The sequence below is a fragment of the Alexandromys fortis genome, unplaced genomic scaffold (assembly GCF_014885135.2).
Source record: "Alexandromys fortis isolate MF-2015 unplaced genomic scaffold, M_Fortis_MF-2015_v1.1 scaffold_3, whole genome shotgun sequence".
NCBI lineage: Eukaryota > Metazoa > Chordata > Mammalia > Rodentia > Cricetidae > Alexandromys > Alexandromys fortis.
The window spans coordinates 14420551-14436680 of NW_026067909.1; the positions used below are offsets into that span (position 1 = coordinate 14420551).

Consider the following 16130-nt stretch of genomic DNA (forward strand, 5'->3'; position numbering starts at 1 on the left):
GAACTCACAGAGATCTGCCTGCTTCTACCTCCTGACTGCTGGGATTTAAGGAGTGCGCCACCACTGTCCATCACCGGCCGGATTTTTTTTTTTTTTAATGTATCTCTGACATGCTTGGAACTCACTATGTAGATCAAGCTGGCCTGGAGCTCACAGAGATCCACCAGCCAGCATCTGCTTCCCAAGTACTGGGATTAAAGACTTCTGCCACCATGCCTCGGGGTACTGGGTCTTTAATCAATAGTCCCATTCCAAACTTGTTCTCCTTTTCGCTTGGCCTTCTTTCCTCCACTCTGAGGAAATGTAGGAGATCAACAAGCTTCTAAGGAAATGAGTTTGGGTCTTAGCAATAGTCCACAAAGCTCATAGGCATTTCAAGTCCACTGTAGTGGTAAACCAGACAAGGCTGAGCCTCTTCCCCAACTACTGCTGTAGCGGGTGGGGGTGTAACTTGCTTAAAGTCCCTCTGGTAGAAGATATTTGGATCTGGGTAGGAATCTGTGCCTACGCTGCAGGGACGAGGGAGGAAGCTTCCCCAGAAAAGGGCAGAGTAAGGGGTCCCAGCCTTTTTCTCTCCCCAGCAGGAGTATGGGCCAGGTGACCCAGGGGAAATGTCAGAATCTCTTGGAACACCTGCTCTGGGAGGGGGTGGGCTTATCTTACAGCTGAAGAGCTGAGGTCACCATCCTCAGTCGTCCCCCACCCGGTGTCCCTGGCTGCAGCCCAAGGAGGACAGCAAGCCCACTGCTGACAGTCTCTTTATTTCCACCTCCAGGGCTCCAGACCCCAAGCTCAGCAGCAGTTTATAAATAAATAAATAGAAAACAGGCAGAAGGAATGACCCCGGAGGGAGAGCTCTCCAGGGCCAGCCAGCTCAGTGCTCTGTGAGTGACAGCCGCAGGATCCGCTGTAGGTCTTCTTCCTCCTGCTGACCCCTTCGTTCCTGCTCCTCCTGTTCCCTGGAAGACAACTCCAGGGCCAGGCGAAGCTGCTCCTCAAAACTTGGGGGTGCAGGGGATGGAGGTGTTCTCTGAGGAGATGCTGGCCCCATGGACTCTGTGGACAACTGCAGGCTCTCCTGGAGGGCCCTTGAGGACAAGGGTTGAGGGGAGAACAGACCAATGAGAAGGCTTGGAGAGAAGCCTTCGTGAGATGACCTCATGTCATTGTGAGAGACAAGCGGTCAGGGAGAGAGACAAGCAAGACTCTTTTGGCCTGGCCTGTTCCTTGTAGTGAGCAGGATTTTGTCTTGGGAAGGTATGGAGCCCTGGGGTTAGAACTCCCTTGTTTCCCATCCCTCCCCCCAACCAGCCAGCCAAGGACCCACACACAGTGTTTCTAAGGGACTCACTGCTCCAGCTGAAGCTGCTCTTCAAACACCGTGACTTGGGGAGGAGGAAGAATGCCAGGCCGTGTGTTGGTCAGGGCTTCCCACACAGTCACCTGCAGCAGCCAGAGCCCAGAACTGTCACATCAGGCTTGTGGCTGTAGAGGTCATGACCCACCTTCCACCTGCATCATCCCACCTGCTCTGCCTCTGTGCCGGCCTCAAGCAGGCTCTGCTGGATGGCAAACTGCAGCAAGTCATCATCCTCATCTCGAAGGGGTTCACTGCGCTCAGCACCCAGCACACTGTACCCCTCAGGCACCTCGAACACAGTGGGGTCCACCTCACATGGAAAAGGGCTTCCTGGGCAGGGTAACAGCGGTCACATTCAGCCCCAAGGCTGATCAGACAGCTGAACAGTCACCTAGCCCTCCTGGAGCTATAGCCATACCTGAAGTTGAAATGGCAGAACTGGGGCCAGGGACCCACACCGAGCTTACAGGCTCATCACAGCCACACAGGTTGCTGAAGGTGATTCGGGCATTGAGCACGTGGAAGAGGGGAATCTCTGAGAGGAGAGAGCCAGGCTTGAGCTGCTTGCCCCCTGCAGTAACCCCAAACCTGAGTGGGGGTGTCATGCCTACGTCCTGGTTGCCCCTTGGTCATCTTCTCACCAATCTTGACAGGGAAGCCTGGTGGGAGGCGTAGCGTGATGAAATCCCGCAGCTTGGCAAAATGAGCATTGCTGATGGCCATCAGGTCAATGATAGGTGTCACCTGATCACCCAGGGACAGTGGGTGCTCCTCACTTAGCCACAGTGTTGCCTTGAACCTATCCAGCCGACCAGAGAAAGGTGTCAGGAACCCCTGGCACCTCACCCCTTCCAGCCAGCTGCCTGTGGTGCCCCTCTCCCTTCCCAGCTCCTATCGACTGTTGCCCCTAGGAACTCAGCACTGGCTCTAAAGCCCGAGGTGTTCAGCCCCTGGCCCGTTTCTGGGGCTGAGGGCTCTGTGTCACTCTTCTGATCTGCATGAGGAGGGGCAGGAGCCAGCCTGGGCTCATCTCTGGGCCTTGTCCACAGCCCCGTCTCTGTCTAGAGCTTGTCGGCACTATACGCTTGAGTATGCTGGCCACACAAACACAAAAGGGCTGTGCTTGACTTCGGGGTTTAAATCCCATCTCCAATCAGTGTGTGAGCAGAGACCCATGAGGCTGCGTGGAGTCTGTTAGATCTGCTCTAAGGCATTGTCGCCGTGACTACATCCGTGTGACATGAACATTTTCTAAAGAAGAAAACAGACTCCCAGGAGGGAAGATCATCTCCTTGGGATATAGACCACTGGGCAGCAGAGCTGTAAGCTCTTCCCACTCTGCCATGCTCTAGTTCCTGACACATGCTCACTGAGTTGAACAGAAAAACAAGCCAGGATTGGTGTAATCCCACCACTTGGACTGTTTTGAGTTGGAGGCCAGCCTGAGCTACATAATGAGCCACAAGCCAGGGCTACAAAGTAGAACCCTGTATCATAAAGCCCAAAATAAACAAACAAAAAGGCAAATACATTGGTGATGTCACCCAAGTATGACCAACTCCCTGGGCCCAGGTACATGCTGGGTGTCAAACATGCGCCCACCCTCTGGAGCTGGTCCAGAGAGAAGCCGACTAGGTGAGCAGACCCCTCACTGCGATGCACTCCATGCATGGCAGGACTCTGCCGCTGCCCAAGGTCTTCTGGTGGGACTCCCCAACCTGACCCCAGACCTCACCTCTGTACTTTGCTGGACATCTCAATGGGGCGGCCGATGTTTCTTGATTCCAGGCTGAAGCTGGGGTCAAAGTACTCCTCGGGGGAAATTGCTGTGGGGTTGGTGGGGCTGGCTGCCTGCTGCACTGGAGCCTGAGTGGACCCCAGGGCAGGACTTAGCCTTCTGTATGAAGAGAAAGTGCCCCACCCACCCCAGTTTGGCCCAGCCCTCCCCCAGCCAAGCTCACCCCACTGTGGGAGGAGTGTTGCTGGGCCATCCCCAGGAAGGACTGGAACGGAGTCTTCCCCCCTGAGAAGAAGTAGTGGGAACCATGAGGGAACTTTGGGCAACTCCCCAGCCTGTGTTCTGCCACTGTCTGCCTGGGAGCCCCCTGCTGAATGGGAGAGAGAGGGTTCTGGGAGAGAGGGAGGCCTCCCACCCCGCCGGGATGGTCAAGCCCTGGCCCGGACCACAGAATGACTGGGCAGCAGGCAGTCGCACCTGGGTTTACCTTTGCTCCTTAACTTGTCCTGATCAGAGAGGTGCTCCGTTCTTGTGCGTGTCACCAGCTCCACGTTGGTGGCACTGTACACCTGAGGATCGGGGGACACATGGGGAACGTAGGGTTCAGAGCCTGGTTTTCATCAGCCCAGAATCCAAGTCCTTCTGTTCCCTGAGACACAAAAAATTTCCCCACAGGAGAGCAAATGGTAGGGTCTGAACCCCAGGAGTCACTAACAGGGGCATGTAGTCAGAGAGGCAAGAGAAACAAAACAAAAACAAAAACACCCCTTATTTCATCTCAGAGCCTAAGGAGGGGTCAGCAGGGGCTGGAACTCTGGGCCATAGAAAGTAACTTTGGCGAAAAAAAAAAAAAAAAGAACCGGGGCTGGAGAGATGGCTCAGAGGTTAGGAGCACTGACTGCTCTTCCAGAGGACCTGAGCTCAATTCCCAGCAACCACATGGCACATGGTGGCTCACAACCATGGGTAATGAGCCCTGGTGCCCTCTTCTGGCCTGAAGGCATACATGCAGGAAGAACCATGTATACAGAATTAATAAATAAATCTTTTTTTTTTTTTTTTTTAAAGAACCGATCTCACCTCTCTCCACAGCATGAAGGGTAAAGGAGCAGCCCCCAGGGCCCACAAGGCTATCCCTAAGACCCCTAGCTCAGTAGCCCCTCTTGCCTTGGCCTCGTAGCCACTAACGGTCTCCATCTTCTCAGACCGCCATCCCCAGATACCGCATTTGTTCCTGCAACAGACCAGACAGGAGTAATGAGGACACGCACCCCTCCCCCAGTACACCGCGAACGTTCCTTCAGCTAGCTGGTGGCCCTGTTTACTCAATTGCCAAGGTCCCTGCCCACAGTGACACATGGAGGAGCATGGACTAGGACTGAACAGCTAGAACATTTGCACAAGGGCAAGACCAGAAGTGAAGAGTAATTGTTTTATTGTTATTTGTTGTTAGCTATGACAATGGTGTTAATACAGAAGTATTTATTACTGAGATGATAAAACATCTGGGATGATTGTTTCTTCTTGTTGCTGTTTGAGACAAACACATATCCCTGGCTGCCTAGAACGCACTATGTAAACCAGGCTGGTCTTGAATTCATAGAGATCCACCTGTCTCTAGCTCCTGAGTATGCACACTTACATACACAAATGCAATAGTGGTAATTTATATGAAGTGGACAAACTCCTTGTGAGGCCCAGACTTCTGAAATGATCTAAGTAAGGTGCAAGTGAGGAGAGAGTTCCTCTCTTCTGTTACCCACTCAGAGAGAAGCACAGACCTGGATGGCTTTGCCGTGGGATTCTACCAACCATCTGAAGAATTAGTGTCAGGCATTTGCCAACTCGTCTACCAAATGGATGATGAGGTAATACTTTTCAACTCAGTCTATCAAATTTTGCCCACATGTCAAAACCAGACAAAAACATGAAAAGGAAGCTGTAGACTCTGGTACAGCTTACAGAGCACCAGCACAGAAAAGGAGAGAGAAAGAAAAAGAAGTAAGGGAGGCAAATAGACTGGCTACAGACCAATATTTCTTATAGATGTATAGACAAAATCCTCAACAAATTACTAGTCAACAAAAATCAGGAAGTGGTGATGCAGGCCTTTAATCCCAGAACTCGGAGGCAGAGGCAAGCAAATCTCTGTGAGTTCAAGGCCAGCCTGGTCTACAGAGTGAGTTCTAGGACAGCCACTGCTACACAGAGAAACCCTGTCTCGAAAAAACAAAACAAATCTAACAATAAATGGAAAGAATTCTATAAAAGAATCAAGTAACATTATCCCAGGAATGCCAGGTTGGTTCAGTTTCGAAAGAATCAATTTATGTAATAAATCACATGAATAGAAATCTTTAAGTATATAGTGGTTTGAGTAAAAATGAATTATATATGAATTATGAATAAGAATTAAATGAGAATAATAATAGGCTCATATATATATGAATTAAGTCATCAGGAAGTGGCACTGTAGGAAAGGATTAGAAGGATCAGGAGAATGGGCTTGATGAGGGAAGTATGTCACTGGGGCGGGCTTTATGGTTTTAAAGCCCATGCCAGGCCCAGTCTCACTCTCTGCTTGCAGATCAGGGTATAGCTCTTCACTATTGCGCTTGTCACCATGCCTCCTGCCATGACGACAATGGACTAAACCTCTGGCACTGTAAGACAGCCCCAGTTAAATGCTCTCTTTTATAGGCGTTGCAGTGGTCACATGTCTCTTCACAGCAGATGGTGGCTAAGACACGGTGGTAATGGAGATCAAACCAAGGGTCTCGCATGTGCTAAGCATCCATTTACTACTGAACTATACTCCCCACTAGCAAAAGAACACTTTGAAGGAATCACATGGTCATATCAATGAGGCACTGAACAAATCTAACACTCTTTCATAAGAAAGAAAGAAAGAAAGAAAGAAAGAAAGAAAGAAAGAAAGAAAGAAAGAAAGAAAGAAAGAAAGAAAGCTAGGTGTGGTGGTGGCACACACCTTTAACTCGGGAGGCAGAGGCAGGCGGATCTCTGTGAGTTCGAGGCCAGCCTGGTCTACAAGAGCTAGTTCCAGGACAGGCTCCAAAGCTGCAGAGAAAACCTATCTTGAAAAAAAAAATTGGGGCTGGAGAGATGGCTCAGTGGTAAGAGCGCTTCCTGCTCTACCACAGGACCAGAATTTGAATCTAGTACTTATATCAGGCTGCTCACACACACCTGTTATTTCGGCTCCAAGGTTCTGATACCTCCTTCTGGCCTCCTCAGGCAGTACACACACACATATGCAAGCAAACACTCATACAAATAAAGTCTTTTATTTTAATATGAAGGAATTTACTAAAAATCTAATGGAAATAATGAGTGTAGCAATGTTCAAGAATATGTAACCCATATAAAGTTATGTTTTTATTTTCACTATGAACAAATCTAAACCTTAATAATGAAGGGTTGGGGAGATGGCTTTTAGTGGTTACAAGCCATATTGCTTTTTTGTTTGTTTGTTTTTCGAGACAGGGTTTCTCTGTGTCTCAGAACTCATTCTGTAGACCAGACTGGCCTTGAGCTCACAGAGATCCACCTGCCTCTGCCTCCTGAGTGCTGGGATTAAAGGTGTGCGCCACCACCACCTGGCTTCCATATTGCTCTTTTAGAAGACCCAGGTTCCATTCCCAGCACCCACATAGTAGCTCACAACCTTCCTTAATTCCAGGTTCAGGGGACTCAATGCCCTCCTCTGACCTCCATGGGTACTAGGCACATATATGGTACACATCCATTCATGTAAGCAAAATTCTCTCTCATAAAATATACATATAGATCTAATTTTTAAAAATTAATGAAATTATATTATGATCTGACCAGGTATGGTGGTGGATACCTATAAACCCCAGGGACTCAGAGACCGAGGCAGGAGATCAACTGCGCTTCATTGTCAGGACAGCTCACAAATTTCTGAGTTTGAAGCCAGCAAGGTCTACAGAGTAAGTTCCAGAACAGCCAGGGCTACACAGTGAAAAATCTGTCAACAAACAAAAATAAAACAAGCTCAAGAATTGGAATAGACATTTGTCAAAAAATAAAAATGAATAAAATGACCCAATTTGCACATGAAAAAAACTTCAGCATCATTAGTTTTTAGAGAAATGTCAATCAAAACTACAGTGAGGCGCCACATCCCACTCACCAGCCTAGCTGGAATGCAAGAATCAGAGAATGATCAATAGCAAGCATTGGTGAAAATGTGGAGAAACTGGAACCCTCACACACTGTTGGAGGCCATATAAAATGATTCAGGCCATTTGGTAAAAAGTCTGGCATTTCCTCATACCAAAAAAAATTTGAGTTGTTATATAACCCAGCAATTCCACTCAAAGGTTAAGAATATGTCCAGGAGAAATGAAATGTTCACACAAAATTTATATAAAAGTACATAGTTTGATTATTCCTCGTAGGCAAACTGTAGGAATAACCCAAATGTCTACTGATGGAATTATATAAATAAAGAAGTAAAGAATAATTATAAAGACTGGAGAGATGGCTCAGAGGTAAAGAACATTTTACCTGTTTTTGTAAAGAACTGGTATCAGTTCCCAGTACTCTCATGGTGGCTTACTGTCATCTCTCTCCAGTTTTGAGGGCTCTGATGCCCTCTTCTGGTCTCTTTGGGCACTGCATGCACACAATGATATAGATACATGCAGGCAAAAACCCCCTCATACACATAAAATATAAGTAAATCTTAAAAAAAAAGTAATTATGGTATGTGCATACGATCTATTCAGCCATAAAAAAGAATAAAGAGTTTCATGCTATAGTTACAGTTTGGATAGACCTTGAAAACAAAGTAACAAATCAATACACAAAAAGCAACATATTTTCAATTTCATTCACGTGCAAATAGCAACAGAGAATAGATTAGTGGATATTTAGGACTGGGTGAAGGCAGACCGCAGGTAAAGGGTTACTTTTTGAGATGATAAAACTTTTAAAAAGTTAACTGTAGCAATGGCATATTTTTTAATACAAACCATAGTAACCCTTGTACCCCAATCTAAGCAGCCTCTAGTGAAGGGGGATCAGCCTCCCATAAGTATCAGGGACCTTAAGGATAGTTCTGCTTTTATTAATGTTGGTTTACACTGGGCGTGGTAACACACACACACACACACACACACACACACACACACACACACCTATAATCTCAGCAGTCAGGATTTGAAACAGAAGGATCTCTAGTTCAAGACCAGCCTGGGCTACATAGTGAGACCCTAACTTTTTTTTTTCGAGACAGGGTTTCTCTATAGCTTTGGAGCCTGTCCTGGAACTAGCTCTTGTAGATCAGTATGGCTGCGAATTCACAGAGATCCTCCTGCCTCTGCCTCCTGAGTGCTGGGATTAAAGGCGTGCTCCACTACCTCCCAGCCAGAGACCCTAACTTAAAAAAAAATGTGTGTTTCCCTATCTCTCCTCCATCGCCACCCATGCTGTGCCAGGCCCCAACTGACCTCTCGAAGGCCACATTGCGAGTGTCCAGATGGGTGGAGACAATAGGCGAGGTGAGGCGACTGGCTACGTGTTCCTCACTGGGCCGCATGGCAGCCAGCAGTGCTTCCGGTTCATGCAGAGCTGGACCTAGTGTCTCTGTGTGCACCACCTGCCGGTCATGGTCCACCTCCATCACCAAGGCTCCTGCCTCTGTCAGTGGCAGGGGTGTCACAGGAGGGGAACGGATCAGTGAGCTATCCTCAGTCACCTGCTGCTAAGTAGATACACCCTCAGCCCCTGGGCCCCTCTCCACCCTCAGCTTCAGTCTCCACTTCCAGGAAGTGCAGAAGTCACAGGGAGAATCTGAGCATGCCAGCCACATCTGTCCATGCAGGAAGTGCCCCAGAGCTCACCCTGACCCCTGAAGATGAAGCTCCTCCGGCCACGTTGCCAGGTCATGTGCTCAAAGCCCAAGAGACTAGTATCCACTCGCAGGCTCTCACCACGCTTCCACACGCGGTATACATCGCTCGGGCACATCTTAGACACAAGGGGTACTGCAAGGAGTCTCATAGTCATCAGGAACCTTCCCCAAAGAGCCCGCTCCAAGCCTAGCAGTCAGTTGGTCCCCACTCACCCCAGCTGGTGAATTCCCACTTCATTTCCACGTAGAAATCAGGGGCCTAAGAGAGACCAAAGCTGCCTGTTAGGGCCTGTGGTCTGGTGCACCAGCCTCGTAGGCTTTGAGGCTCATAGTCCCCCATTACTCTTTGGGAGCCCACAAATTATGCTGCAATGCTGTGACCCAGCTACACTCCCACTCCAATCACATCCTGCCAAGGAGAGACCCTAAAATATTCTATACATAAGGAAACTATAAGCACCGGTAGCCTGGGGCCAGTCAACATGGCCCACAGGCCCCTCCAACGGCCTTTGTCTTTTTTGTGTCTCTGAGTCCTGATCTGGAAAGGGGACACAATGACCCTTCCAGGCACAAGGGTGCTTCTGCCCCTTGCAAGCTTAAGGATAAAGTAGGGATTCCAGGGTCCAGGCCATCTCTACCCAGTCACCCTTCTGGAAATTTACCTTCTCTAATAGGCCCAAGACATTCCTGGCATCAGGGACCCTTAGTGCTGTGCTGGTAAATGTTTTCCTTCCAAAAGACCCAGTCTCATGTGCATGGGCCTGGATCCTTTATTTCGTACATGCCCTTTGGCAGAGGTAAACACATAGATGGGAAACACACTGCACAGCCTATGTACTTAACTCTTTAAAGGCCAGGCCTGTCACAGGGACTTGGTGGCCCCTGTTGTGATACCTCACTTCCTTACTGACCACATCCTGTACCCTACCATACCTGACGGAGTTTATTGAGCAGTTCTGGAATGCCAGCCAACCTCTGTGTGGCCCTCTGGAAGTCCCGATACTGAAGTACCAACTGTACCATCTCAGGGTCTCCAGTGCTGACTGCCTCCTGCAGGACTGGAGACGAACGATCGCTAGGAAAGCCCTCTTAGTGACCCCAGGCTCGACTACTCACTCCCACCCACCAAACCCTGCCCTGCATAGTACCTGCCCAGCCCTGGTGGCTCTCTTTGCCCACGTTGGCATTATGTCGAAGAAGGACTCTCACAGACTCCAGGTTCCCCAAGGACACAGCCAGCTCCAGCGGGGTCCGCCCTCGGGGATCCTCCTGTTCAATGTTGTGCTGAGGGAGATGGGACATTCAACACAAGGCAAGGGAGAGCCAAGGCAAGGAGGTCACCGGACTGAAAAGAGCTAGAGTTACTACGGAAATAAGGAGAGTAACCGGGTCAGTGAGAAGATAGAGGGTGGCCTATGTGGGCTAGAGGATGCCGGGTTAAAGGGGGCAGTGAGAGCCAAAGGCAAGGGTTTGCTCATTTCTCCTGCCCGCTGCTAGCCTGAGTTGGGGGCCTAGCGGCAGAGTCTAGTGAGAGATGTCAAGAGTCTGGATCGACATGAGGACCAAGAGCAAGGTTCTCATCCTTAATCTAGCTCAGAGGTGGAGGGTGAATCCGGAGCTTAATGCAATATTAAGTGGGCAGAGAACAGAGCTAGGCCCAGAGCGGGGAGATGCCGCTAAAGGGCAGGTGACCTGGGCTTCAGACAGAGCTGAAGCTAAGGAGTCAGAATGCGGCTGTGGAGCAGAGCAGGGGCAAGTGTATTGCAGGATGAATTCCGCACCTCGGCAGGGGGGACCAACAGGATCCGCTGCAAGTCCTCACCTGGCGGCTGTGCAGCGCGGCCTCCAGTTCGCGGTGCCTGTTCGCCCAGACTAGCCGGTGCAGTGGGAAGGTGGGGCCCAAGGCGGCCATGCTGGGCCTCAGCGCCGCATCCCGAGTGAACGGCCCAGCCCTTCTTGGCCTGCGCCTGGCACTGCCCCCGCGTCTCCGCTCCGAGCCGCACCTCAGCTGCACCGGCCACAGCCCCGCAGACCCCTAGCAGAGCCGCGGCAGCAGCAGCGAGGGCGGCAGGGAGGGCGGGGCTGGGGGACGGGGGCGGGGCTACAAGGGACAGGGCGTGGCTTCGGGCTCCGCGCCCCCTCGCCTCCTGCAGCCATGGCAACCACTTCAGGCCTGCGCGCTGGAGGCGGACAGAGAGGAGGGGGTGTTGTCCAGTCTCCAGGGCAACCACATGCGCCCCTGGAACAGCCGGAACCTCATTTCGAGGCCGCAAGGGCCGGTAGGGGGCGTTCCGGTGGGCGGGGCCTAGCTGCATCTCCTTCAGTCCCCTCAGGCGGCGCCCAATGCCCTGGGCAGACTCCCTTTCTAGATAGAGGTCTGGAAAGGGAGGGTAGGGCCGGGAGGGGACGGGAAGCTTGAAGGAGCGGGGATTGGGCCTCGAGCCCTACGTATGCAGAGGGGCCTGGTCTGGACCGTCGCCCACACCGTGTCCTTCCACCCAGCCCACTCCTGGATTCTACAAGCACCGACTGGCCTTTGGTGTGCGGGTAAGATGGGAATTCTTGTCCTCATCCCTGCCAGGCAAGGCACTTAGCTTCTGGAGATGAGCGCCCACCCAGTAGCAGCCCCTACGCTGACCAGTCACCAGTTGAAGCCTCTTCCCCCAAGGAGTTGCCTGCCCTGATGTCTGGAAGACATCACATCATGAGCAGGGAATCCTCCAACAGCACTGGAGTCAGGAATAGTCATATGGGGTTGGAGAACACAGGCTTTCTCCGTGGGAAATTGGCCGTGGTGCATACTGCCACCACGTGGGTCTCTTTTGCAGAGGCTGCATTTTACTGTCAATAGGGAAGGAAGGACAGTTTCAAAACAAGGCCGGCACTTCCACCCACACAGGAACTAGGGTGCAGGCAGTTATCTTAGTTCTGGCCCCTGGTTCTCTTCAGTCCTACCATGGGGTCATTGAGGATCCTGATCTTGGTGAAGCCATAAACCAGACTTTTCAAAACCGATCCACTTGTCTGTTTCTCCATTTTTAAAATTTACATTTGATTATCCATTCATTCTTGTGTGTGGGTGCTCATGAGTGTAGAGGTCAAAAGACAATTTTTAAGAGTTGGTGCTCGAGCCAGGCGTGGTGGCACACGCCTTTAATCCCAGCACTCGGGAGACAGAGGCAGGCGGATCTCTGTGAGTTCGAGGCCAGCCTGGTCTACAAGAGCTAGTTCCAGGACAGGCTCCAAAGCTACAGAGAAACCTTGTCTCGAATTTAAAAAAAAAAAAAAAAGAAAGAAAAGAAAAAAAGAGTTGGTTCTCTATGCTGGGCAGTAGTGGTGCATGCCTTTAATCCCAGCACTTGAGAGGCAGAGGCACACCAATTTCTGTGAGTTCCAGGTCAATCTTGTCTACAAAGCAAGTTCCAGGACAGCCAGAGCTAAACAGTGAAAGTACAGAGAGAAAGGGAGAGGGAGAGGGAGGATGAAATCTCTCCCACCCTTGAACTCAGGTTTGGCAGCAAATACCTTTAATGGATGAGCCATCTTGCAATCTCCCAACAGTTAGTGAGATGGAGAAAGCCATTAACTTGAGACTCCCTTCCTGCCCTAGATGTCATCATTTCTACGGTCCAACTGCCACCTTTACCCCTTTTCTCCTTGTGGTCAGGTGGCTTATAGCTCTCTGGAATCTCTGCTACTTACCTCGTGTGGTGCAGACATCTGTGATGTCTGGACTTAGGCAGGAGCTCAAAGGCTTCTCTTGGCCTGTAAGACTGTCCTGTCCCCATGTCCTCTCCACCCTAACCCTGGAATTGCTGTCTTGAGGATTTCTCCATCAGCTCTTACTTCTCTGACAGGGACTCTGACAGCCATGTGGACCTCTCCTGGCTGAGAGTTTGTTCCATTCTCCTGCCTTGCCACTCCAGAACATCTCTATCGTAGGGTGTCAAAAGCCAAATCCCAATGCTTTATTTTCTTCCTCCCAGGCCAGCTGTGCTCTGGCCTATCTTACCTCTTTTTCGTCATTGTTGGGTTGTTTGATTTGTTGTTTGGTTGTGTTTTTGAGACAGGGTTTCTCTGTGTTGTAGCCCTGGCTGTCCTGGAACTCTCTCTTAGACCACGCTGGCCTTGAACTCACAGAGATCCACCGGCCTCTGTGTGCCACTACTGCCTAGCTGTTTGTGTTGAGACAGGGTCTCATTATGCAGCTTAGGCTGGCTGGAACTCACTATATAGACCAGATGGGTCTCAAACTCCTACATTCACCTGCCTCTGCCTCCTAAGTGCTAGGATCAAACGTGTGTGTCACCATGCCCAGCTCTACCTTACCTCCTGAATAACATCATGGCCTTCATAATACACTCCAGGTCTGACCACCTACTTCTCATCACTACGCTTGGCCTGCCTACTGCCCTGCTCAGGATTTTCTCCTCTCTGGCCTCTTTCCCTTCTCCCTTCACTATCAGCATTACAAGACCATCTTCCCTGGATAAGCGCTGACCCTGTCTCCTTACTTCTCGCAGTGACCAGATCAGTTCTCATGAACTCAGCCTGCCTGAAACTTGAGAACTAGCCAGATATTACTGGGAGCAGACACTTGTAATCCCAGTACTTGGGAAGTGGAGGCAGAAGGATGAAGAATTCAAGACCATCCTTGGCTATATAGTGAGTTTGAGACTAGCCTCTGCTAACCACCAGGAGCTAAGCAACTTTAGCCCCTCAGTCTGTTCATATATCCAGGCTGCAGTCACTGAATATTCTGGGTCTGTGCTGGCCTTTCAGGGCCCCAATGCCTGGTTCCTTCCTTTGTGTTTGCTGACTGAGACACTCATAAGTGCCTGACCTTTTCTGGTCTTAGAAACATCTCCACCAATGACCACTCTGATGCTGGAGGCCCACCTCAAATGCCATAGCCCAAAACCACACAGTATCTTCCCTAGAACTAGCTCCTCCTCTGTGCACCCCACCCTACACTGGACAGGGCAGGCAATGGTGCTTACATGTTCTGTCACCAGCTCCAAAGAGCTGGAGCAAGGAAACAGGACAAAGAAGTTCATTCTTAGGAGATAGCTTGAAGATGGGGTACCCCTCTAGCCCAGTGACCCCAGTAAAGGTTGCACAGTAAGGCCAGTGGCAGACACAGCCAGTGTGGATAAGAAACACATGCACTGAGAGGGAATGGGGGGTTGACATGTAGGGGAACTTGATAAGGTCAGTATGTCCCCAGCCATTCCAAACATGACAGCTGTCGTGGACCATGGACCATTCCTGCTTACTTGGGAGGTGGGCAGAAGAACCCACTCCTCTAGAGAGGGAAGGATGGGTTACTAAGTTCCTCCCCTCTCAGGCCCCAGACAGAAGGGACTAAAAAGTGATCACCAGCACAAAGAACCAGACAGCGAGGAATCAGGCACCATTTTTTATAAAAACACATAGTCTCATTTCCACTCTTTAAAATCACATTCAAAAATCGGCAAAGAAACGCCCTGGGAGTGAGTAGACAAGAGGGGGAGGTGCGCTGACCCAGCCCCAGGGGAGAGGGCGCGACACCACACACGGCTGCGCGACTGGTACAAGGGGGCATGCGGTGGGCAAGGTGGCACCTGTGGGCGGTGGCACTGACAGGACGTGGGCTAGGGGGCTGGACAGTGTGGGTGGGGACACACTGACCAGCCAGGACAAGGAGGACTGGCCCCAGATGGGCTCCTATGCTGTGCCACCCACCTGCCCAAGATGTCCCACTGTGGTCCTGGGCAGGTGAGCCTCACCCAGCCCAGGGCTGGGGGCCTAGGTTCAAGCTAGGCCAGTGTGGCCCAATCCACAATTGCCTTTTCTGTGCTCCTGAGTCCGGGCACGCAATGGGAAGAAGAGGGGACTTGCACAGAAGCCAGCAGCAGCCACTGCCAATGCCAGCCTTCTGACCCAGCCCTAGTGTCCATGGAAGGGGAGAAGGGGCAGTAGTGACACAGAGGCTTTTCCTGAATAAGGACCTAGAAGCCAGTCATGTGGAGACCTCCAGGTCTGGGGAGACAAGGGCCTTCTGTCACCAGTGGCGAGAGGGCAGAACAGCAGGGGGTCTGTCCCTCTGTGGCACGTGCGCTGTGATTGGAAAGTTCAAGTAGTATCCCTATGTTGCACCTTCCTCCCTAGGATGGGGATGCTGGGCCACCCAGCGGTGCCACAGGCTGAGCACAGCCCACAGAGCCTGAAGTGGCCCACTACCGAGTGTGGCTTCACCCCGTGGAGGTGCAAGAGGGCTGCTGAGGGTTGCTCCTCTTCCCTACAGGAAGACACTGGGAGCGAGGACCCAGGGGAGGGGGGAGGAGAGGAGTCAGGGAGGGGTGTTAGGCAGTGGCTGGGTTGGTGGTAGCAGGAGCCGAGGCAAGCGGACCCCTCCCTGGGGGCTGGGCCAGGCTGGGGCCACAGGAAATCACAATAATTACAAAATAAAACCTTTTCCGCTTTGCGGGAAAACAAATAATAAAAATTCGACAAAATAAATTAGAGGTTTATAAAAGACGGGTGGGCAGGCGGGCAGCAGATAGGTGGGTCAGAGGCCGTTGGCACTGCCACGCTGGATCAGTGGCACTTTGCTCAGTTCCACCACAGGTGAGCGTGGCTTGTTCTTCATCTTGGGCACTCGCTGCACCAGCTGCTGGGCCTCGCGGTAGGCATCGCGCAGCTCTTTTTTCCACTGCACCAGCTCAGGATCACTCTGTGCATGTTCAGGCTCCATCAGCCTCTGCCGGCCAGGCATCCGCCCACCTGCACCCGCACCAGGCCCCACTTACGTCACACTGCAGGACAAACTGCTTGCCACCGCGGATCTTCAGCAGGAGACACTTGCGCTCCTTGATCTGTGTCTCTTCCACCGACTGGATCTCTTCCATGGTCAGGAGGCTCTGCTGCAGGATGGGAGGGGCAGAATAGGCTGTGAAGAAAGGCCCTGGGGGGCCCAGCGGTTGTGGCATACACCTTGAATCCAGCACTTAGGAAGCAGAGGCAGGAGGATCTCTGTGAGTTCAAGACCAGCCTGGTCTAGTTCCAGGATAGCTAGGCAGATAGAGCTACTGCACAGAGAAACCCTGTCTCAAAAGAGAGAGAGAGAGAGAGAGAGAGGGAGGGAGGGAGGG

The 16130-nt window shown here is 51.2% G+C and overlaps 2 protein-coding genes across 3 annotated transcripts in view; both read right to left on the bottom strand.

Moving 5' to 3' along the window:
* Positions 1 to 745: 745 nt before the first annotated feature.
* Ankrd13d (ankyrin repeat domain 13D) lies at positions 746 to 11073 on the bottom strand. 2 transcript variants are annotated; one of them, XM_050137224.1, is made up of 15 exons: positions 10820 to 11073; positions 10146 to 10281; positions 9931 to 10055; positions 9211 to 9256; positions 8987 to 9130; positions 8594 to 8783; positions 4266 to 4332; positions 3586 to 3667; positions 3322 to 3383; positions 3096 to 3226; positions 2002 to 2159; positions 1779 to 1895; positions 1527 to 1690; positions 1352 to 1443; positions 746 to 1088 (listed from the first exon to the last, which is right to left on the bottom strand). In XM_050137224.1, exons 1-15 carry the CDS (start codon positions 10907 to 10909, stop codon positions 875 to 877), a joined length of 1818 nt encoding a protein of 605 aa, XP_049993181.1. In that variant the 5' UTR covers positions 10910 to 11073; the 3' UTR covers positions 746 to 874. The 2 variants fall into 2 exon arrangements, with proteins under 2 accessions (XP_049993181.1, XP_049993180.1); XM_050137223.1 differs by having other exon boundaries at positions 3096 to 3383; positions 3576 to 3667.
* Positions 11074 to 14403: 3330 nt separating this feature from the next.
* Grk2 (G protein-coupled receptor kinase 2) overlaps positions 14404 to 16130 on the bottom strand; it is a 20882-nt gene continuing 19155 nt past the window's right edge. The window contains exons 20-21 of the mRNA XM_050137220.1: positions 15789 to 15902; positions 14404 to 15712 (exon numbers count right to left, since the gene is read on the bottom strand). Coding sequence (XP_049993177.1) covers positions 15548 to 15712; positions 15789 to 15902 — 279 coding nt within the window. The 3' untranslated portion in view covers positions 14404 to 15547. The remainder of the gene's footprint in view (positions 15713 to 15788; positions 15903 to 16130) is intronic.

Excerpts from the sequence above, each read along its gene's own strand:
- Ankrd13d (XM_050137223.1), bottom strand. The coding sequence starts at position 10,909 with ATGGCCGCCTTGGGCCCCACCTTCCCACTGCACCGGCTAGTCTGGGCG. Across the intron at positions 8,784-8,986 it reads CTTCATCTTCAGGGGTCAGG|AGGCAGGAGCCTTGGTGATG; the intron begins GTGAGCTCTGGG and ends TGCCACTGACAG. Across the intron at positions 4,333-8,593 it reads CGCAATGTGGCCTTCGAGAG|GAACAAATGCGGTATCTGGG; the intron begins GTCAGTTGGGGC and ends GGTCTGTTGCAG.